Source organism: Miniopterus natalensis, chromosome 6 (assembly GCF_054644295.1).
Source record: "Miniopterus natalensis isolate mMinNat1 chromosome 6, mMinNat1.hap1, whole genome shotgun sequence".
NCBI classification, from domain to species: Eukaryota; Metazoa; Chordata; class Mammalia; order Chiroptera; family Miniopteridae; genus Miniopterus; species Miniopterus natalensis.
The window spans coordinates 58,466,035-58,490,270 of NC_142086.1; the positions used below are offsets into that span (position 1 = coordinate 58,466,035).

The window sequence follows — 24,236 nt, forward strand, 5'->3', positions numbered from 1 at the left end:
AATTTTATTTTAGCCAGTGGAAAGCTCACCATGTGAAAGACATAGTTAATACCGGAAGTAAATAATCACCTACTTTACTCACCATTTTAAAAACTCAGTTATACATCAAATCCTTTAAATCATTAAAAGAATTGAAACTTAAAGGTCTATCTCCATCACTGAGAAGAGGTATATGTAGCCTATCGCTCCTCAAATTAAGCAATAGTCTCTATGCTTAGTATCTTTGGGCAGACTGAACTTTACAAATGCTATTTAGGGTTCTAATGGGAAAGTATTTCAGGCTCAAGCATGCATTCTATCTTCAGTCACCTGGGGCCAACAACAAACTAAAGAGTAGTCTTTAACAAAAATATTATTCATCTAGTCGGGGGACACAAGTGATCATATAGAAAATTAAGTAAAAATAAAGCTAAACCATACCAAAAAAAAACACAAAAAAACAAAAACCCAAAAAACAAAAGGCAACAAAACCTACAGGTTAAATTCTCCTTACCATTTCTTTCTTGTTTTTAGCCAAAGTTTCCCTTGGGAGGTTTCTTTGTCTGCTCTGAGACTCAGCTCTAGAAATATAATCTGCAACTGTGACTGTTGAAGATGAGAAAAAAATTACAGGTGTTGAAAAATATTTCTAAAGTTTATTTATGGATAAAGAGTAATTTTATTTTTAAAATAAACTAACGGTGGGTTACCCAATTTCAAAATTTTCTTAAGCTGGGTACCACCTCCAACCAAAAACAAGGCTTGAAAAAGCCTGTGATTTAGAGATAAAAATTTTAAGCTGGAGATCGAGGAAGCCTAGATTAAACTCCTCTTCCACAGGAATCCAGCCACTTGCTTCTGGTTGAGTCTATGGTTGTGGCATAAATTTGATACAGAAACCCACAACCAAGAGTAGGAAATGTAGCATTCTAAGCCCAAACAGTATTTGCAATTATCAGTGGGGGGAAAAATGGGGCATATTTGGTGTAAATCATGGTGTAGTGTACTTCAATTTGAAAATTTCATCAAAGATGTAAAAGGTTACTCAAATATTAGTTCTATTTAAAAACAAAAAACAAAAAACAAACACAAGAAATCCAAGTGTGGTATCTTATGGTTCCTTTTAACAGTCCACATTAGAAGCCATTTTGAGTGATCTACAATAAAAAACTACAAAAAACTAAAGATGACAGAAAACCACCCTAACAATGTAAACATCAATCATGATGGAAGAAAGGCCACCATGAATTTACTAACCACTCCCTTCTCATTTTGCCCGTCTTTTGAGGGACTGACTGAGGTGTGTGTATGTTTCCAAGTAAGAGGGTGGATGGCAGTAGTGACATAGGGAAAAGATTAACCCGAGCTAACATCCTACTGCCAAACTAGTGCCACAACTGACCTCTTGTCTACAAGTACTCTGGGCTAGCCCCACTTTAAACCTCAATCCTTTATCTCTGAGGACTTGCAACTTAGAATTCACATATTTGAAGAAATATCAAAATAATCATCCTCTTTCTCTGAAAGAATTATTTTCTCTCAGAAACTGGTGAAGAAAAATCCCTGATTATGTGAAATACAGTGTATTTTAAATTATGGAAGCAAGTTAATTATGTAAAGAATGAAAATTCAAGTAAATTCCAAATTTAAGTCACTAGGTAGAAGAATTGGTCTATCAGGTTGAAATTTTATGTAAATCATTTTTATCTAAAACTGTATATATTTACAATTCATTTTTTCTTAATCATAAAGTAACATGCTAATGCTTTTATAAGGTCTAAGAACTGCCTAAAAGTATTAAATAAATTTTTAAAATCTTGAGGAAACAATTTAATTCATAATATATATCATTTACTAGAAACACCACTAAAGGTATTTCTTGTCTAAAACTGTCTCTTTTCTTCCAAATTATAAGAAACTCAGTGTGCTCATTTTGGAGCTTTAAAAATAATTTAAATTCACTGTTAATGAATTATAAATGCATCTAACAATAGTTTCCAAAATGGGGGATAGGGATACGATCAAATCCACTTTACTGTTATGTCTACATACATAGTGGCAAAACCATTCTAGGAATTATTCTAATTTGGGGAGCACCTTAATAAATCCATTGTTTCTCTAATTCAGCCCTCGGTGATACCTGGAAGAACTCATTTACTTGGAAACCCTGACAATTCTTATAACCCTTCACCCATTATTCTGTACAGACAGAATAATATACTTTGATATAGTTTATCAATTAAATTAAGAGGCACTTAGCTGTAAAGGTAAAAACTTACCAGTGCCCCTCCTGTCCCCCTAGGGGAGGTAAAACCAAAACAACCTCAGTTGATTAAAAAAAAATAAAAAATCTATAGCCAATCTTTATAATACAAGCCACTTAAAAGTTCAATACAGATTAGTAAGTATTTATAATATCTAGAAAAAAATTCAGGCAATTTTACGCAACATAATTTAGACTCTAGAATTTCCCCTAAGGGGTCCAAGTTAATCAACTGGACTCCAATGTATTGTCTCATTTTTAGTAAATAATAATGTTTAATTTACATTAAGGACAGCAAGAAATTTTAAGCAAATGAGAATTAAATAATTGTATACTTAAGAGAATGTTTATATTCTTTATATGGAGGCTACCTTCCTAGAGCTGCTGTCAGGGGTAATGAGAAAATGGTGTGCTTTTCCTATCGTATCTCGGGCTTTGGGGCTGGTTGGTTGGTTGGTTGGTTGGTTTTTTGGCGGGGGTTGGGGAGAATAAGCTAGGGAATGCAAGGTGTTTTAAAGATGAAAAGCAGTTTTTCCAAAGAACAAAGTAAAATAGGAATAAATGCAATATGGAACACAATATATTGTAAACTCCAAATTATTCAAATTTCAATTAATACCATGCAGAAATCTCTGCCTCTTTTTTAACAAACCCACTACGTTATTCCTTTTATTGAGTAATAAACCACCATCCATCTAGTTAATAAATTACACTGAAATTTTTCCTATGAAGTCCCCATACTGATAGCTTGAATTTTCCTATTTATAAAGTATGGCCAGATACTGTATTCACTGCTGTGCCAGCTTCAAAAAACAAAATACAATCTCTTGATCTAAAATATATTTCTAACACTAAAGACAGTGGAAAAAGAAGAGAGGGGAAGACAATAAATATTTTCTGGAAACTTCCTACTTCTGACAATATTTAACTCCTTTTAAATTTATAAACATGAAATTTTTTTTTTCAAGAATGGGAATAACCTTAACCAGTTTTCCTAAATGTCTCTATAACCACTAAACTTAAAATACTAAAGATACTGGAATTTACATTCTTTAGTTGGGGAAAACACGTGAAATAATATGCTCTGGAAAGAATGCAAAATTGATTAGTTTAAAAGGGGTTTATTTCTGGTGCACACAATTTCTTCATTGTGAATATACATGTGATTCTCTGTACACAAGAAATGGAATTATGTTCAAAATAATATAGACACAACAAACAAGTTTCTTTGAAGTTACTAAAAATATGACTATTTGAAAATCAACATTCTAAAGCTAAGTAAGTACTATTAATTTGAAGTTAGTAGGTGTAGGGAAAAAGCATCACACTACAATAAACAAAAACATAACATGCATTCCTCGTATTAGGAAAAAGACATTTTCAAGTATTGTTCTCATTTATACTTTTTTTAAAGCTGTGGGTATTATAACAATTCCCACAAAAATGAGGTGCTAAATGCAGATAGAGTAAGCAGGCACCATGCAAAAGCTGTCCAGTTTTGCCAATCAACCTCAATCACAATCTACAACATAGGGATGGCAGGCCCCAACTCAAGTGTGAAGAATCTGCCAAGTGGACAAAATAATGGCCTTCTCAACAGTATTTCCATGTAAAAAATTGAGACATAACATTAGTTCAATTAGACAGGTTACTAAACATTTACGGTGTCAAGGAAGAATGCATTTTCTTAAAGAGTAGTAGTCTTATTAGTTGAGTAAACAATTTATGTAATGCACATCTTGAATGTATATGCACACATGTGTACATGTAAGTATAATATATTTAGAAAGCAGACACATGACATTTTTTTCATGCTTATGACCTGGTGTTGTCAACAGGTCCACTCAAGTTACCTGGCTGTCTATCTTCTGCCTGACCCCTGAAACGACGCCTGCGGCTACGATTGCGTCGCTGGGGTTTTTTTTCACTATCATCTGTAATTGCAAAATTTACCATGAACTATTCTGATAAAAACAAAACAAAACAAAAACTTCGTCCCTTCAAAGACTCAAAGAAAGGGAAAGAGAACTCTTTCAGTTAAATAGGGAAGACAAAACAACATCAATTACACTACAGGAAAAATACTTTTGTAGTTTTAAACATTCCAAATAGACTTACAAGATGGAATTATCATCTGGAAATTAAGAGGGTTTTAACTCTTAATTAAACAAACTAAGACTTAATTTAAAATGCCATCATTCAGGGAGATAAAATTCTCCTCTCCAATACACTTTATTTTTTAACTGAAGTTAATGACATTTTAGCCCTTTGGAAATTAATGCCAACTCAATATACATACTTTCACTAGCGTCATTTATAATAATTTTTAAAGATGTAAGCTGAAAGCTCAATTTTGGTTTAGGAACAATAAGAGTAGTAAGTGCCTTGTAAGTCTGCATATCTGTGTTCCTTAATGGCATCAAAGAGCACTTTAATAAACCCTCTCAGTTTCAAATAATTTGGCTATACAAATCTGAGGACTAGACATTTAACAGACACAAAGCTATCTATTTTGTTTGAAGTAAGCACTAAAAAAAAAATCCAATTTTTGAAATGCGTTATGTTTGGGCTTTTTTTTGTGTGTGAAAAAAGCATCATGTTAACAATATTATACAATATATATCTTTTCCCTAAGTGCTTACATACCTAGCCCATTTTCATTAACTGAAGCTGTATCAGATTCAGTCATTCCATCCATCAGAACAGCATCTTCATCAGTCCTTCGTCTACGAGACCGCCTACGACGGTTAGTACTGTGATGAGATTCGCTGGCATCAGTGTCTGCAGTCTGATCTGATTCTGTATTATCAAGTAAGCTGTATGGATTGCTGTCTGGATCTTTGAGCACTATATGCATGTCAGAGGCAAGAAATATTCATTTAAGAGAGCTGCAGTTATTAGGAATGTTTTGATCTATATTGAGCTAAATTAATTATTAATAAAGAAACTTCAATTTTCCCCCAATAAAAATATATTGTCTTCAAATGTTTTCTGTATCACTATTTTACCTGGAAAACAATATGAAAAAACTTTAAATGGCAATGAAAATTAAAGCAGGAGATGAGCAGATACCTCAGCTTCCTACCGTTTCTCTTTGACTTATTTTGAAAATGTTAGGATATAGTACATTATTACATACTATTTCTGACATTCACATTCCTAGCTAATCCTGCCCAGAGGTTAGAAAAAGAAAAAGAAAGATTCAGCTAATATGAATTAATTTGAAAAAAGAGCTTTTGTCACCTTCACTGAGTTCAAGGTGACCGTTACTTCTTTTGCTATTAATGGACTATTTCCAAATAATACCCAACACCTGCACTCCACGACTTACCAGAAATCTGTTGCTATAAACAGAAGCAACTGAAACAAGTCTACACAAAAAAAGCAAACTAAAAAAGTTGAAATTCTAACTGGTTATAGCAAAATGTGGAAATGAATGTTGACTAGTACTCCCATCTCCAGAAACAAAGAGTGAAGGTGTGGTGGGATAAGGTGGGGTGAGGGTGGGAAAGGAAAAGTTTTAAGATATAATTTGTAAGAAAAAAATACCCATCTTACCTATGTGCATTTATTGCCTCCACCAATCAAATTATAGAAGAAATTCACCTAATCACGACTTTTCCTTTCTAAGTTTCCTTTGGTAACAGCTAGCAAGCTAGCATCTTTGCAAAAGACACTAAGTTTATCCATTAATCATAAACACTAAGTACATTTATTTTGTAATTCAGCACACTATAATTTTATAAATTTTGGTAATAGTGAACAATGTACTAAAAATATAAAAACTATTTACCTGAAAGCCTATAAACTAAATTTTAGGAATTAAAGAGTTTCACTGGAACTAGAGAGTACCTTTTAAAAAGTCCCTGAATGTTGTGATTTGTTCCAGTTTCTTCTAATGTATAAGCACGTTTGGTATATATTTAATTATATATACATATGTCTTATAACATTTAAAATACTATATAAACTTTCATAGGGCATAGTATAACAGTAAGAGTGGTTTTCTTAAAGTGGTACACAATATGTTACGGTTATATGCCTGATATAAGCTAGTCCAAGTGTCCCTGACAATTCTCCCCCCAGGACCATTATGCTAAGCAAGAGCATTGTGGTAACTCGACAATTCCACTGAAGTTATAGCATTTAAAATTTTCATAAACACATGAGTAAAAAGTTGCTTGCATACCTCAAATCTCAGTCTTCTAAACACTTCTCTTTACAACTCAATTCCTCAAACAGTAAAAAACTAAAAAAATGTTTTAAGCTGATTTCAGTTTTATCCTGTTCCCAAAGTAGTACATAGTGTAGAAAAAATGCTTTTCAGTTACTTTTCAACAAGTATATAAAAGGTATTTAGATCTCTCTGAGCATAAGAATTCTGTATGTCTATCTGGCCAACAAATGCATGACACTCGAAAATTCTAGAGAGAAAAAACATTCTAATTACATAAGTCCCCCAAATAAGCCAACTAACGTTTCTCTGACCCAAATATTCTACTTAAACCTTCACTGATAAACACACTACGGGGCTTTTCCTCATAGTAGTAGCAAGAGAAATTTCCAAAAATCAGTGGCCCCGGGAAATAAACTAACTTGTATAAAGTTACAATGTTTACAAAGAAAGGATGCTGACATAGTATATAAAAGACTACCAGAACTGATGGAGGATTTGCCACCACGTGGTCCACCACGACCTCGACCCCCTGAAACACTTCTGCCTCTTCCTCCTGGGCGTCTCCTACTGTCACGCTGATGTCGGCTCTCTCGATCGTCTTCTCCTGCCAATGACCAATCACTCAGCTCGTCTTTACGCTCAGATTCTGTTTCAGAGGGGTTAGACAGCTCAGAGTTTGTACCTTGAGGAAGAAGAGAATATTAACAAATTTTTTAAAGGAATTAAAAAAAAAAAGGTGAAAGTATTCAAAATTATTTCCTGTAAGTCACTGTTTAAATAACCCTATTTGACTGTAGTAACCCTTTAAAAATTTAAACACTGCGCCCTAGCAGGTTTAGATCAGTGGCTAGAGCATCGGCCTGCGGACTAAAAGGTCCCAGGTTCGATTCCGGCCAAGGGCATGTACCTCGGTTGCAGGATCAATCTCTGGCCCTGGTAGGGGCTCATACAGGAGGCAACCAATCGATGTCTCTCTCTCACACTGCTGTCTGTCTCCTCCCCCCCCCCCACTCTTTCTGAAAAGCAATGGAAAAAAATATCCTCAGGTGAGGATTAAAAAAAAAGTTTTGAACACTGCAAATATTCTATAGAAGCCTACATCATGATCATCATCATCATCATCATCCTATTAGATTTATGTGACTCAATCACTGTCACACTCATTTCCACTTCTATTCTTAGGTAGTTCTGGGATGTCTCTTCCACCCTTTCATCATATAGCCAAACACATTTCTTTCAAAGCACAATTCAATTTCTAGGTTCAGACAATTTTAAATGAAAACAGACCTCTCCCCTTCTCTTATTTCCTTAGAAGTAATGTATACCTACCATGCAGTGTTGCCAAATGGTGCTTTCTATTTTTATCCCTTTGGATCTACTTCTCACTTGTCTATGATAAACTCAAAGGGTGGAGCTCTGTATCATACCTCTAACTGCCACCAGACACCTACCAATGAGCATAACCATTTTCTCTTGAATAAATTTACTGCATGATTCTGAAGTTCCTTTGCTAAACTCCCAATTAAGAGTGATTCCATGATAAACTCTAAGTTCCTCACATTTAAATGCCACTGTCATTTGATGATAAAAGCAAAACACAAGAGTTCTTCAGATGCAAAAGTCAGAAGTACTAAGGTAGAGGAAATAAAATGTGAAGTTTAACAAATGAAGGAGACTACCAACTTCCTTTCTACTTTAAAATAACTCTTCAATGCACTGTTTTTTCTCCACAAGCCATTAAATATGGATGTAACTCATCAATTACGTAAGAATAGATTAAATGATTAGCTGGAAATATACTTTTGGAAGAATATAGCAAGTTTCTATTATTCATATTCAAATCTTTCTTAGGAATAAGTGTCTCACAGAAGAGCATGAATCTCCCAAACACTTATTTTTCCAATGACAAAAAAGAACCTGATTATAGCTGATGGTTGGAATAAGGGCAATTTATCATTTCATGAGTAGTGAAGAAAACCTTTGGAATGTCTAAGAACTTCTGAATTTACTTACAATTTTTTAAAAGCTTTAATTCACAAAACCAATTCAATTTTTAATGGCTCCAACAATTAAAAAACCCATTTTTAACAGATTTTTATATCAGACTTTCCCTCTAAAGCTTCTAAAATCAGCTATGAATATGATTCACATCCTTTTCAATGATCATGTATATTAAAACTTAATAGCTAAAGTACCATATTTTATCAAATCCACATGCCATCCATCCAAAGACATATTTTGTGTGCCATTAAAGAAATGTTGCCAATTAAAGTTATAAGACATCATCAATTATAAGACACATACCAACATCAGAGATGTTATATTGAGAAACTGTTTCTAATACAGCTTATGTGTGTTACCCTATAAAAAAAAATCCTTCTGATATTAAGTGGACAAGAAGATCTATAACCAAATTCAAATGATTTTATTTCTCTCATACCCACTTAAGTCCATGGATATTTCAAGAAATAAATGTTACTCATCTGTCAAGATTCAGAGGTAAGAGCGCCATCTACTGAACAACATGCAGCTTTCTTCCGTCCCAATGATATTCCTCTACCACTCTCATGTAATTTTATTACCTACTCTCAACAAAAGCATTTTGCCAAAACGTGATCTCTCATCAATAATCTGACTTGATTTCCCACAGAGGCTTATAAAATTCTTCAATAAAATCATCCTCATCGCTCAAAAAGCCAAATCTGATCATTTGTACTTCTAAAATCATTCCGTATATACTTAATTTCTATTTAAATACTGCTTCTCTTATGTATTAAATGTATTTTCATGAATATAGTAATAGTTCACAATTCTTAGCCCTTCACATGCTAAACAACTTCACTGGAATTTACTTTTCATGTTTCAATACAGGGTTAACTTTAAAAATAAATATCAAGAACTGAAGATATGAAAGGGAAGTGAAAATTAACCTTCCAACTTTACAACAAATAAAAACTAGTAAAAATTTAACCTAACTGGCAACATTAAATGACCTTTCGGTCAAACATTACGTGAAATTTGGATAGGGAATCCAGCTTTCATGTATTCCTATTTTGCCTAAATGCCTTTTGTTTTAGGGCTTATAAAATAGTTTTCCACAGCAGTCAGAATGAGCACAGGGGAGTGGAGGAGAAGGGAAGAGAAAGGAAAGAGAATGAGGGAGGAAAATAACCAGGTCACTGCTAAGATCCAAGTCCAAATGTAGACAAACAGAAAACTCCAAAGCTGAAGAAGAATAAGTGAGAATTTAGGATGAGAGAATTATTGGCCATCATCATCCATTGGCCCCTTGCTATATGGGTTAGCCTCATCCTCAGAGTAAAATAAATTCATTTTAGAAAAATGTTTATTAGGTTCCGATTTTTAAAACCCTCAATTTAGTGAACTGCTGTATTTCACAAAATAATTCCAGAGATATTAATATTCAGAACTGCTGAATAAGCCAAAAAAGTGTATTTTAAAAGCTAGTACATATTTGCTATATGCAATCTTGGCACAGTGGTGACATATTTCTCCTTTTCATTTTCCCCACAGGGTAAGCAAAAGATGATTCCTAAAAGCATCACCAGCATTACTAGATTTTTATTGGAAAATGTATATAACTTACAAGGGAAATATTTGGAAAACAAGTTTCATACATATTTATTCTAAATATGTAGAATAAATATAATCATAAACCACCAACCTAAAATCATGTTTCATTTCATTACACAACTGTTTGAACACTGCATACCTTTCATTATTAATATAAAGTGTATCATCACTATTACTAAGAAATATACCTCAGAACTATTCACTGCCCTCAAAGTCAAGATAAGGCGAGGAACTAAATAATATTAAATCAAAATTGGAGCACCTAAACTAGAACTAGTACCAAAAAAAAACTGTTTACCATAACCGGAGGTGTAATTAGGGCCCCGACGACCTCTGCCTCTTCCACTATAAGACCTAGAACCTTGTACAGAAGAGACGGTACTTTCATCAGTGGCATATCCTTTCTCTTTTTCAGGCCCTCTGGTGGAAGAAGGTCTGAAACCCATACCAATCTGCCGTAGCTGTTCATCAATCTGTAGGCGTTCCATTCTTAGTTGTTCTACTTCCTATAATCAAAACAATAAAGAGTAAATCTTATTGGTAACTTTTTGTCTTCTTAAAGCCTAAAACTACAGCTATACTACCTACCAATGACAGAAGCTATTATCTTGGGGATTTGATCAAGTACAATTGTGTTCCTAGTAAACACAATCTGCAAGGTCACTTGCTGATTAAACTCACCACACATTTACTGATGCCTTCGTGTATGCTGAGTGCTATAGGCATGCAATGTAAAAAACAGACAAGGACTCTCCTCCTTCAAGGGGATGTTTGACAAGTGTTAAAATAACCCATTTATTAAATAGCTAATAATTACACAATGTTACCAGATTTAGCTCTGAATGAGTTAAAACTCTGCTAAATGAGGTTTGGGTACCACTTATGAGAGGTACCACTAATAACCTACTTTCCTATCAAAACAGTGACACCTGAGTTGTGACCCAGATGAACTAGTAGGCTTGGTCATTCAGACATTGAGGTCATTACAGGGTGTGAAGGTAAGGTGTCTAAACAAAGCTCTTGGCTTCATAAAAGTTAGTGGAGTACTGGAAGGTAAAACATGGGTTTAAAATGCCAGCCTGAATTGAGACTTATATAAAGATAAGTTTTAAAAGAACAGAATGAGATTAGCAGGAAAACTTTCCAAATATTAACATAGCAGCAACGATATGAATGACTAAAAGGAAAACATACTAACTAGACAGAGCTGTTGAGGATATTACTATACTCTAAACAAGAGAAACATAGCAGGAATAAAAGAGGAATAGTAGAAAATAACAAATACAACTTTTAATAATTTATGTGGCATTTCTTTTCTAAAACTCTTGCTCTTTATCAACTCAAACACACTACATTAGAAACAATGGTTAAGAATTATCAAATGTTGTCTATGAGAATAATGCATCTGATTCAGATACTCGTTACAAAGAAAGCCTATCTTCACTCCAATTCTGTACCTTGTTTGGATGTAAAACATCAAGGTAAAAACAAAACAGCTCCAGTACAGAATGTATAGGTACATAAGTGATAACAGTGTTCCTATAATTTAATAGTAAGGAAAGAAATGTAAAAGTTCAGAGGGAAGGAGAAACAATGTGCATGAGGCAAATCACTTTATTATGGCAAAGAACATTTTATTTCTAAATTCTCATAAAAACAGGGCATATCTGAACCTAAATTAAAAATATATAAATATCTGAAATTTACTACAAATATCGCACTAACTTAAAGTTTAATGTAGGGAGCAACAATGGTATAAATGTGAATAGTATACAAACCTTTAGATAAGCAATATGATACTCTAAAAGAACTTGCACATTTCCGATGCTTTCTTTAGTGCCAACAAATACAAATGGAACCATTCCCTGTAAGAAAACAATGTCCTCAAGCATTTAATATTTTAACAAAGTTCTAGCTTAAATTTCACATACCAGTATATAATTTGCAAAGTTTTTCTAAAACACACAGCAATTTATATCTATTAAACTTCAAGATTTAAAAATATACTGCTAAAAAAAAAAAAAAATCAATATAATTTGAAATAACTTGTCATATTTGCAATACAACTTATTCATAGCCATTCTGACAGATGTGAGGGCTATCTCATTTTTGTTTCAATTTGCATTAATATGACAATTAGTGACACTGAGGATCTTCTCATATGCCTATTGGCCATTTTTATGCCCTCTGTGGAGAAGTGTCTATTCAGATTCTCTGACCACTTTTTTAATTGGATTGTATGTTTTTCTGATATTGAGTTGTATGAGTTCTTTATTCACCGCACTATTGTCGGAGTCCATGGCAATTTTTAAATTTGTAATTCAATCTAATTTTCTAAGTATACAAACCAACTTTTAAAAAAATTTTCCTTCAAACTGGCATGAATTTACAGACTATCACTTTAGCAGTGATAGGTTATCCCTATAATGTGCGCTCAGATAACAAAACGTTCAATGTCTGTGTGTTGGAGAGAAGGCTTCCCGACTATTAACATAAGTATCACCTACAGAGTATAAATACTTACACAAAATCAAATAAAGGTATTACTGATAAGGGCATACCCTTAGTCACAGGTATTACAAGCAAATCAGAAGATTAACATAGACCTGGTTTACTTTACTGAATTTCAAAAGAGGGAGCCTTTTAAAAAGTGGGAAAAAGGAGAATTAAGATAGCTTATCAATGATTTTTTCTTTAAAGAAATACCCTTCTAGCTTACTATTGACTTAGGAGAATGAGGAAAACCTAAAATAAAGTGATCCAACTAGTTTCCGTGTCTCTTCTCATCATCTTGATTTTACAGAATAGTTCCTAAGTTATAGAATTAAGTGTAGGTTAAGAACCTTTGATTCTGTATAAGAAACTACTCTGTGACTTATTTTCAAACTAATTTTTTAAAAATTTAATTGGTGAACTTTAGATATGGGAAATTAAAACAGAAACACACCAGGGCAGATGTTAAGGATGCAGCACAGAGCACAGCCATCATGGAGCTTACAGAAAGCTACAGTGACTTTGAAGAAGCAATTACATCTATGAAGACATGAAACAAGGGAATCTAACTTAAGCTTACGAGTCAGGCAGTCTTGATCCTGTCCTCAGGAATTCACAGGAAGATGAGAGTATGCAAAGTGAATGGGGGGGGGGGGGGGGGCGCTCAAAAATTTTCAGAACAAACTATTTCTGGGACTATACTGTTTATTCTAAATCTGTACCTTATTTAATGCTTATTAAAAATTAACTTTTAAGAAAACCCAATTTTATAGTTGAGAAAACAATTTGCCCAAATTCATAAAATTAGCCAATTTCATATCCAATTACCCAATTCTAAATAACATTCACTTGTTAATTTCCAGAATTTATGATAAGGCATAAAGATACATAGAAGTCCCTGCTCTAAAGGCTATCACAATCTCAGAAAACATACTAAATATTCCTATAATTTCATTGTATGGCCATTAGTGATATGACAGAATGTGAATTACGCCACCCGAGATGTGGAAACTTAGGGGAATTCATAATATTATTATTGTTAGGGGGTTTGGGGGGAGGTGTAAGAGGGTATAGGGGAGATAAATGGTGATGAACAGAGACTTGACTTGGGGTGATAAACATACAACAGTGTACAAGATGATGTGTTACAGAATTGTGCACCTGAAATGTGTATTATTTTGTTAACCAGTGTCACCCCAATAAATTCATAAAGGGGGGAAGAATATTATTACTGTTATTTAAAAGTAGATGTTAAAAATAAACAGGATTTTACCAAGTAGATAAAGGGAAAGTCATTCAAGAAAGATGATCTGCAAGGAATAGGAGAAATGCAATGCCTTGACCCTGAACTGGAGATATTACCAGTAGTTACCACCAAAGAAAAGAAGAGATAAAAAAGTACATAATTTAATGGCTATTATAAAGTCGTAATAAGAAAAAAATTTGAAGAGTAAATAATTATTACTGAATATGTGAGTTCATCTGTAAAAGTTTTCTCAGTGAAATTTCTAATTTTTAAAATTTGCTAAAAACTGATTACTTATAGATGGCACTGAGACAACCAACTAGCACTCAGAAAAAATAAAGCTGGATCCCTGTTTCCAACACATCACACCAAAAAAATTTCAATTTGCACTGCAATTTTGTATTTAAATGTGCTAAAAATTTAAGAAATTATTTTTAAGTGTCAGTTTATGTCAGGTTTCCTAACCTACTGAGTAAAAATTTACAAATAAAAAAACAAAAACACAACAAACGTGGGGAAAAGCCTATGGACTAAAATATAAATGGATTTCTGAATGATCTACGAGTAGGAAAGACCCTAACAAACATGACACAAAATTTACAAGTCATGTCCTAAAGCAAAGTCTACAAAAAATTCAATGATATAAAAATTTCAAATGTCTGCACATAAAAAAAAAAAAAAATCCAAAGAAACAAAAAATATTTGCCAAGTATATGAAAGGACTAACTCTCAAAATGCAAAAAGCTCTTATAACACAGTAGAATAAAAAAAAGACAAAAATATACAAAGGACAAACAAGCTGTTCACAGAAATATAAAAATGTCTTTTAAGCATATGGAAAGATAACATGTACACCTTCTGGAATGGAACAAATTAAAATTTGATAGAATCAATATTGGCAAATGTGTGAAAAAAACAGATACATTTCCTATACTAGTGGAGGAAATGTATGGGAAAATATAAATGGATCTAAATATTTAAATGCCATATAAGCTTTGATCTAACAAATCCACTTCCAGGAATTTACTCTCCAGTCACAAGGGACGTTTGCTGCAAAATTATTTTTAATAGCAAAAGAGACATGAAAAGGCAACTGACAACAGTCAAAAATCTTAATAGGCAGGATGGAGAGAAGAGAGCCATGGAAAGGACATAGATACACATTTACTTTTCATACTATACCCTTCTGTGCTATTCTAACACAAGCATATTTCTATTACTATTAAAACTCTAACCTTAAAGAACCTTAACTAATTCGAAGTATTCCTCAAGCACCTACTCTACATAAATTCACTGTGCTAGGGAAAAATGAAAAACAAAAATGAGAATTCAGATTTGACTTCTTGACCTCAGGAGTTTATGACCTGGCTTGGAGATATAAGATAAACCAGAAAATATAAAAGAAAGTCATTAAATAACCTTATTATACAGACTCTATTATACCGACAATAATTGCTACAAATACAGGTGGGAAAGGTCATTTCAGGCCAGAGATGAGTCACCAAAGACTTCAGAGAAAGCAAGTTATAAACACTCTCCAGTGGATTTAGACAGCTTTAACTGTGAAATGGTGGCCTGAAATAAACCAATACCAACCTTCAAATTTGTTTTAACATGAAATGTTTTGAAAATTGAAAAACTCTATATAGTATTATAGATTTCCAGCTTCTCTTAACAATATCAGAAGATATAGCAACACAATGGGGTATTCCCACATGTCAACCAGGTTAAAGCTGAGGAGCATCTGTTTCTTTTATAGAAAGATACTTGGGTGCCCTACATAATCTGCTTGGTTTCTGTAAGCATTTAAATTTAACCCTAGCACAGAAATGGCAGTAACAATGACCAACACTACAAAATGAAAAGTACAAATTTTTATTTATGAAGGATAACTAGAATTCACTTGCAACAAGGTGGTAAATGTTAAAAAGCAACTGGGCTAAATCAAGCTAAGGGAAGACCAGATATTAGTATCAACCTAAGAAATTTATACTTGAGTCGTTTAATGGACTTCGCCAGTAAACGGCTCAGGCTAATTTTAAATGGTGGTGATATGCCAACAGATCTCCACTATTTTATATATTAAGCATAAAGGGGGAGGGGAAAGCGCCCATAATAGTATGACACATTAATTTTATTCCTCATCTCAAAGGCATCTTAAAGTCATAAAAAATGGCTGGAAGGGAAGGAGGGCTTGCTTAAGAATAAGTAAAAGTTACTTGAGATTTACAGCAATTTTTATAACAGTGTAAGATGAAATCAATCTGAGCCACAAATGCTCATATGTATAATACTAAGTCATTTATTCTTCCTCATTTGTTTTTGATGGTGTATTTACCTCCACATTCTAACTACTTAAAATGAATAAAGGAGTGGCTATCCTTGCTAGGCATCTTTACAATATCCTTAATGTGAGGCTATTTATACAGGCAAAATGTCTAGTTTTTTGTTTTTATAAGACTGATTCTCTCCAATGGGGTAACAAACTCTCCAAATAGTTATCTATTGTGCAAAACTAGAGAAGTTATGAGTGTACTGCTAGAAGACAATTTGGAGGAAAATCCTTGCCTTATATTCAGACATACAAAGTTTAAGTCAACTATACAGAGTTGACTACTGAAGTCACAAAGGAAAGATATCCTGAAAGTTATGTACAAGGAGTAAAGAACAGCACTGTAGACAAAATATCAACATGTGAGAAGAACCACTGAAAAGAAATTTCAGAAAGTTCATATCAAAATAACATAAAAGCTTAAAGAGTTGAATTAAGAAATAGTCAGTGCTCTCAAATTCTGTAATAATGTCAAGGATAATGTTACCAAGAATTCCCTTATAAGACTGTTTTGTTGGGTATCAAATTAAATAGCTTTACATTCTAAATGCAAAAAAGAACTGTTAAGATTATCAAATTGAAGCCTTTTATTAAAAAAATTAGCTTTTGCTCAAGTACTGTAAAATCAACCAAGAACCCAGGGCCCACAATTTAAAGATTACTTGTTTCTGAAGTATGCAAAGAAGTATTATGAGGAAGAGAACTTTTTTTAGAAGAAAAATCTATTGCACCAGAGTGTAAGCAGCTGAGTAGATATCACTTTCTAAATAGCTCGCTAGATATAATTTCATAAAAACAATTTCCAAAATATAAAATAACATTAAGTCAGCCAAGAAAAGAACATGAAAAAAAATTAGTTAATTAGGCCAATTAAATTACATCTTAAATACTTACATCTTCTCTAGGTAGTTTATTTTCATTGTCTCCTTCAATTCTCACCCGAACCACACCAGATTTATCTACTATTTCTTGAATAACTTTGCCATTTTTTCCAATTACTTTTCCTTAATAAGAGAAAACAAATATAATGGTAAATTAAAAAACAACACTGCTATACTTTCCAAATAATTTATGATTTGCTATCAAATTATAAAAACCAAGCAATGCTCTACCTTTGTACTCTCATTTACCTCAATCCCTACAGACTAGTGAGAAATTCTATCACTGGTCTGAAACTTCCTTCTCTCCAATATGCCTAAGAATATCATTAGCTGGACTGACAATATTGCTCACAAGGGAAACATTCTCAAAATCTAAACATTTTTAAAAATGTTCTACATAGTTTTTATATTTTTAAAATACCAAGGCCAACCCATTTCAAAAGCTTGTATACATAGAGGCAAAAAACCTTTTATTTTGGCATTAATGATGTCAATTTGTTTATGTTTATAATACATTACATGTAATTATTCAAACAACAAATTCAATCTTGATTTTACTTTCAAGTTTCCATTTGTTCAAAAGATATGTGTGACTTGAAGATGTAACTTTTAAAATGAATAGTTCCTTCACAGAAATTAAATGTTAATATTTAATAAGTAAAACATTTTACACCAGTAAGTTTTTAAAGTACTTTACAGCTATACAAATACATACAGCATGTATATGGTATGCTGTCTTCCTAGGTATGAAATACTATAAAATGACATAAAATCCAAATTATTTACTTTCTCCACACTTAACCTCTAAGTCTGTCAGTATCCAATAATTAAAGTATCCAAAAATTAAAGGACAACCTAAAAAGGGAGCATGAAGACTTCTCTTCCCATTAGGAACTTATTAGTTATAACATATATTCACATAAAATAATAAACCAACACTGGGCAGTGTTATCTAGGATCAGCATATTCAAGTAACCTTCACTATATGAAATGAATGTATCCCTTATAAAGTTAACAGCAACACCATATTTGTTACTAAGTAAGTCCCTGTTATTAAGTCCAAATCCACATTTTTTTTTTTTTTACTTAATCAGCAATCTATTTCCACAATAAATTAATTTTGGTTGAAAGGGGTTAAAATGGAACTTTTCCTATTGCATGCTTGACAGCAGTTTCCATTAAAGAATGAGTAAGGGAACAATGACAACAGTAAGCCAGTCAAAACAGCAGACACTATTACAGGATTTTCTATCCCTATTTTCAAGCCTCCTTCCCCATTAATAACCCTAAATTTAAAAGCAACAGCAATTGAACAGGTAAAAAAATAAAATAGAGTAGGTCAGGGAATTCACATGTCTTCTCTGAGCAGCCCTAGCAGCAGCATATAAAAGCAACCTTCATTGTTAGCGAAGCTCAAGCAGCAACTTCATCCTTGACCCTGCTAAAAATAAGCAAATATCTTTTCGAAATAACATAAATCAGGTTGATATACATAACCCCCCACCCCAATCTTAGCTCCTTTCTTTCTGTGAACTGTATCAGTGGTGAGTGAACATCCATGACCCTTCTGGGGTCCGTGGCAAGGACCTACCTGCAAATTTTATTTAGTCCCATCAGAGACCGTCAAAATTTTAATTGATCATTTCCACAGTTTAAATTCCAAAGTATATTGATAAACTGAAGCAGACCTGTAGTATAAATTTAGCATTGAGCAAAAATGCTGAAGGGACAGAGTAGAGAAGTGATTAAGGAAGGCTTCTAGGAGGTGAAATATTTTGATTAATTTTCAAATCAATGTTCACATAATATTTTTTCTTTTGATTTGGGAGGGGTGGGAATGGTCAAGTTCTAGAACTCTTGGAACCTAAATGTGTAACGGAATCCTCTCTGGAACTTACCCACCAAGTAGTCCTCATTCCCTTTTACTCCTCAGTCCTCTTTTTTCTTTCACTTGGACTAAGAATGTATTACTTTTCAAAAGTCTGCTTCACCCATAAAACATTTTGGAGGAAAATGTAGTATTATTATACACAACAACCAATTGAAATCTTTATACTTCTTCTGAAAATTTCACCAACGTATAATAGTTGCTGCTAATGTATATTTCCTAAAGAGTACACAAATAACCCAAATCAAAGCCAACCAAGACAGGTAGAAGAAAAAAAGAGACATGACAGGCAAGGACATCATTGCACAAAATAAATAAAGAATCAGAGAGCTACAAATATTTCCAATTTCCTTACTTCTGAAATATCTGGAATTTTTACTCAGAATTAACACTACCACAACACTCTAAAATCGAGGCTGTCTTCTATAGAATTGTTGAGTTGGAAAGAACCCTGATTCTCTAGTACGTAACTCCACCAAATCATTTTTACAAGCAAAGAAATCTAACTTAAATTACACTCTATAAAGCAGCAAACCAATGTTAGTTCTGATAGAATTTAAACAAAAAAGGGGATCATTTTCAAAAGCAGCTTTCTTGTCTATGGTGATTTCATATATGACAATAAACATTTGATAACACTTTGTATCATAACATTTATTAAAATTAGTCTACAGTGAACAGTGATTTCCAGGAACAGCTTACTTAACTGGCAGTATGGTGTAACTATCCAAATTCCTGTGTCATAGACTACTGTACCAGGGCATACTAGTTGTATAGGCCAGAAAAACATTGTTATATAGTGGAAGTTTTTCTTTAACCTTTCTCCCACTGTTTGTTTTTTACAGAATTTGACAAATAAAACACAATAGCAAAATCATTTCCAAAAGAAATCATTTATAATTAGGGCAGAATAGGCCTAATTATAAATGGAGACCAATGGGCTCTCACTATTTCAACAAGGTCAGAAACGAATGAGATGCAATAGTTGACAAAAACTCATCTCCCCTAGTAAATTTTGTAATGTTTATTTTTTATATTAAACTTCTAAGATAATCACTGAGTATTTAACATGTGACAAAAGCTTTCCCATTTGTCTCAAATAGCATTTAAAAGGACACACAGCACAGATCTACAGGATATTAATAACAAAGCTATTAAACAACTCACTCCAAGCTATAATGCTCACTTAACTCCAGCCTCAAAATTTTCTGTCACAACTTATAACCCATATGGGTACAACAGTTTTCATTAATGGCATCAAAAACTTAACAGTAAAACCTCCTCTCATATCATCACCATCCTCCTCTCCTGCCCATGTACATTTTACTTTATTTTACTCTATATCTTTGTAAAAAACCAATCATTATTTATTCAGGGTCCACTGATAAGTTTTATTATTTATTATCATACTGTTAGTTCACTCTTACTTTCTCTTTTGCACTAAACAAACAAAATTATCACATCTTCTCAAAAAGTGCTGATAATTTTGATAGACGTGAATAATAAAAAGACATTAAGTGAATGAGAATAGTAAGAAAGAGCCCAAGGCATAAATTGGCTTAAGAAAAACTGTAATGGCAAACTGCTATTAAAAACCATGGGTCTTATTAACGGGTTACCCTGTACAGAAAACATCTTTACTTTTTATCATAACAAGATACAAGTCACATACAATGTTATTACTGAAAAAATAAAAACAAGTATGATTATCCAAATACTTAACTGTAAGTAAAATATCAGATAACAAGACTAATTTTCAATTAAGTCACTGTATGTAATTAAATAACACTTGACTTCTTTAACATGTAGTAGAAGTACCTACCAACAAGATTTCTAGGAACCTGAATAAAATCTTCCACAAATTCCAAGAAACCTCTAGCCTTTTTTACAGCATCAGCACTCTGGGAGGGGAGTAAGGGGGGAGAGAAACAAAGGGGAGGGAGAAGGAGAGAAACAAACATGAAATAAACCCTAAGTAAACCCCACAATCCAAAACAAAAATATGAGAAATGAGCAAAATTTGAATAATTATGTTCTAGTAACAAGCTCAGCCCACGAGAGTGACATTTCAGGTCAAACAATTCATGAAGTGCATTTTTTAAAAAGTAATCATTAAAAGGCTAGAAAAAAGTACTATTAGAACATAAACATGCTGGACATCTCTAAGGTCCCTTTTCAGCTTCTCAGGAAATTAGCAAGAGTTTAACTTAGGTTAGCCAATTATAAATGGAGCCCAACGGGCTCTCACAATTTAAACCCAGTAAAATATATTTATTTGGTCCATTCTCCCATGTTGAATATCCCTAGGTGAGTATTAAAAACAAATTGTTCATACTGTCCATACTGTCTGCATTTTTTTCATTCTCAAGATTAATGATTTAAAAGGCTGGTTTTGCAGAGATGCATTAGAAAAAAACACCTATTAATAAGATCATTAAATTCCTCATTTCTAATGGGTACAATGTGAAAAGACTGAAGGGCGGGAGAAGAGGGCTCCCTAAAGGGAATTCACAGTTCTCAGTAACAGTTAACTTCCACTTTTACTGTTTGTTCTTTAATAGCCACAGATCAATTGTATTGTGAACTCATATCATAAAACATATATAATAAAAATTTTAAAATGTATCTATTCCTCATAAATTATAAGGTAAGCACAATTATACTTTCCATTTACAACGAGGAAAATTATGCAGGGAAATTTAGTAATTTTCTCCAAGCCCACTCAAAGTGGTAAGACACAGAATTCCAATTCAGGCACTACGGTTCCAAAGCCTTTCATCTTAATTACTCTGTTATACTGCCTACTTCTATTCTAAAAGTTCAGAAATAAAAATCAGGCCTCTAAGTCAGATTTATGACTCAAGCTTTCCATTAAGAGCTATGTATGAGCCTGGCAAGAGTGGCTCAACAACTGAGCATCAACTTATGAACCAGGAAGTCATAGTTCAATTCCCAGTCAGGGCATATGCTCAGGTTGCTAGCTCAATCCCAAATAGGGAGCATACAGGAGGCAGCTTGATCAATGACTCTCTCTCATCACTATGTTTCTATTTCTCCCTCCCTCTCTCTGAAATCAATAAATATATATATTTTTTAAAAAAAGAGCTATGTATGAAAAGCCAAGACTTGAAATTATCACCCTCCTCCCTCCAAAAACACCTTATCCATATATTCTAATGTGAAGCATAGTCTCAATGAAAACTTTGAATTACTTCTCAGATTATTTCTATCCACACAAATGTTATTATCAGTCACAAAATATTACCTAAATTAAAGTTCTACCAAAGCTGTTTTATTTACAACTGTCAGTGCCCAACACATGGTAAGCAAGCAAAAAATATTTGAATTATTTGTAATGCACATAAAACTTAGTAAACCCAGAAGCAGCTAGTTAAGACTTCTGAAAATAGTACACATTACTCAAAAATCTTTCACTGCCTCAAATAATACAGTATCATCTTCAATCCACACGTATATATGTATAATGATTACTAGGCTGACTGATTTTAAAGTATTTTCACTGAAAAACTGAAATTCCAAATGTTATCAAAGAATAGTTAATGTTATAGCAAAGTTATCCTAGATGAGAGACAGGAAACAGCTTACCTCTCCATAAATTCTAAATGTTCCAGTATCTTCATCTAGCTCAATAGCTGTAACTCCAGGAACCTTCCTAGCTTGCTGTATGTTACTACCATGTGTTCCTATTGCCAGGCCCATCAAATCTTCTCTCACAACAAATTCCTCATGAAAAGCTGCTGCAAGTTGTTTTGTGCACTAGTAAAAGAGGTAAATTAGAATTTATTATAAAAGATCAAAAACAGAAATGGTTTTCTGTACACCCACGTTCACAGCATTAGTCACAAGAGGCAAGAAGTGGAAGCAACCCAAATATGCAGACTGATGAATAAATGAACAAAATGTGATATACTATACAATGCAAAATTATTCAATCTTAAAAAGAAAATGCTGACATGCTACAATGTGGATAAACATCAAAGGTATTGTGCTTAGTGAAATAAGCCTGTCACAAAATGAATAATGCTGTATGATTCCATTTATATGTGGTACCTAGAGTAGTCGAATTTATAGAAAACAGAAAGCAGAATGGAAACTGCATGGAGCTGAAGGGAAGGGGGAAAGGGAAGTTGTTTAATGGGTATAGAGTTTCAGTTCTGCAAGATGAATAAGTCATGGAGATTGCTCAACAATCTGCATATACTTTTAAGACTACTGAACTGCACTTAAAATGGTTAAGATGGTAAATTTTATGTTATGTCAATTTTACTACAATGTGAATAAAAACAAACAAACAAAAAAACCCCTAAGGAATAAAGGAAACTTATTTGGGTCATATAATGGAAGGGGGGAAAATGGTTTGATGAGTCTATTTAGTCACAGTCACAAAAAACAGTAATTCTAAAACAATTTTCCAGAGTAATTGAGACAAGCAGTTCTCCAATTCAGATGATTCATGTTTCAAAACTCATTCGCATATCCCATTTGTAACTTTTAAATTAGTAAGGGCATTCACACAATTGTCTTAAAGATGCCCCAGTTTCTCTAAGACAGTGTGTATTTGCATGTATATTTGGGGGAGGGTAGGAGGAACAAATCTCCCAGCGATGAATAGGAGAAAACAGGAGTATCTTAGGGCAGGGTAGAAAAGCAACAACAGGCTCTTTTTAAAAACTATGTGCTGTGTGTCCTACTCTTCTCTTACACAAGAACTGTTATAATAACCTAGTTACTACTGTAAGTGTGTTGTGACCAACACAGGACAGGGAAGTAAAAAAAAAAAGGTTAAGAACAGAGTAAAGAAGAATCAGCAATACAGTTCTGGAAATCCCTAGTAAGTTTCTAAGCTCTTTGGCATCTGAAATCTAAATCCTAACAAGAAACTCAACAGGCATTTAGCAAATAAGGCTATAATTGAGAAAAGTAATAGAAAAAAAAGCAATTCTTCTAAGGATACAATGACTCCAGTTATTAGCCACAAAATAGATCCTAAGTTGCCTTACCTAACAGTCAAGTCATTTTGAGCAAGGGAGCTTGAATATATTTAGGAAACTGGGACACAAAAAATACCTTTTATGATTAAACTCACTTCTAAATGCTTAGTGGCCTCTTCATTTCTGGACATAAGCATCAACTTCGTACGAATACTTCGTAAATGCATGTCACTTAAAATATTTACTCTCTTCACAGTTGCTTCACTGGCAGACTATAAACAAACAAATTAATCACTCAAAAACAATGACTTTTCACTACAAACAGGACCTTCACAATAAAGCCTTCCATGATTCTCATCAACTACACCTCTCTCCTCACCTAACACAAACGCCCCTCTTCCCAGAAGCACTCTTACTTTCCTTTCTGAATT

At 33.3% G+C, this 24,236-nt stretch overlaps 1 protein-coding gene across 5 annotated transcripts in view; it reads right to left on the reverse strand.

Annotated features, from left to right (window-relative positions):
* Positions 1–24,236, reverse strand: part of FXR1 (FMR1 autosomal homolog 1) — a 56,486-nt gene that overhangs the window by 1,322 nt on the left and 30,928 nt on the right. The window contains exons 7-17 of one of the 5 annotated variants that reach the window (XM_016218057.2): positions 23,961–24,077; positions 22,460–22,630; positions 20,676–20,754; positions 16,979–17,088; positions 11,792–11,878; positions 10,462–10,519; positions 10,312–10,374; positions 6,898–7,101; positions 4,889–5,089; positions 4,096–4,176; positions 494–585 (exon numbers count right to left, since the gene is read on the reverse strand). In XM_016218057.2, coding sequence (XP_016073543.1) covers positions 494–585; positions 4,096–4,176; positions 4,889–5,089; positions 6,898–7,101; positions 10,312–10,374; positions 10,462–10,519; positions 11,792–11,878; positions 16,979–17,088; positions 20,676–20,754; positions 22,460–22,630; positions 23,961–24,077 — 1,263 coding nt within the window. Of the gene's footprint in view, positions 1–493; positions 586–4,095; positions 4,177–4,888; positions 5,090–6,897; positions 7,102–10,311; positions 10,520–11,791; positions 11,879–16,978; positions 17,089–20,675; positions 20,755–22,459; positions 22,631–23,960; positions 24,078–24,236 lie in introns of all 5 variants that reach the window. The other 4 variants (XM_016218058.2, XM_016218055.2, XM_016218056.2 and 1 more) reach the window with 4 other exon arrangements.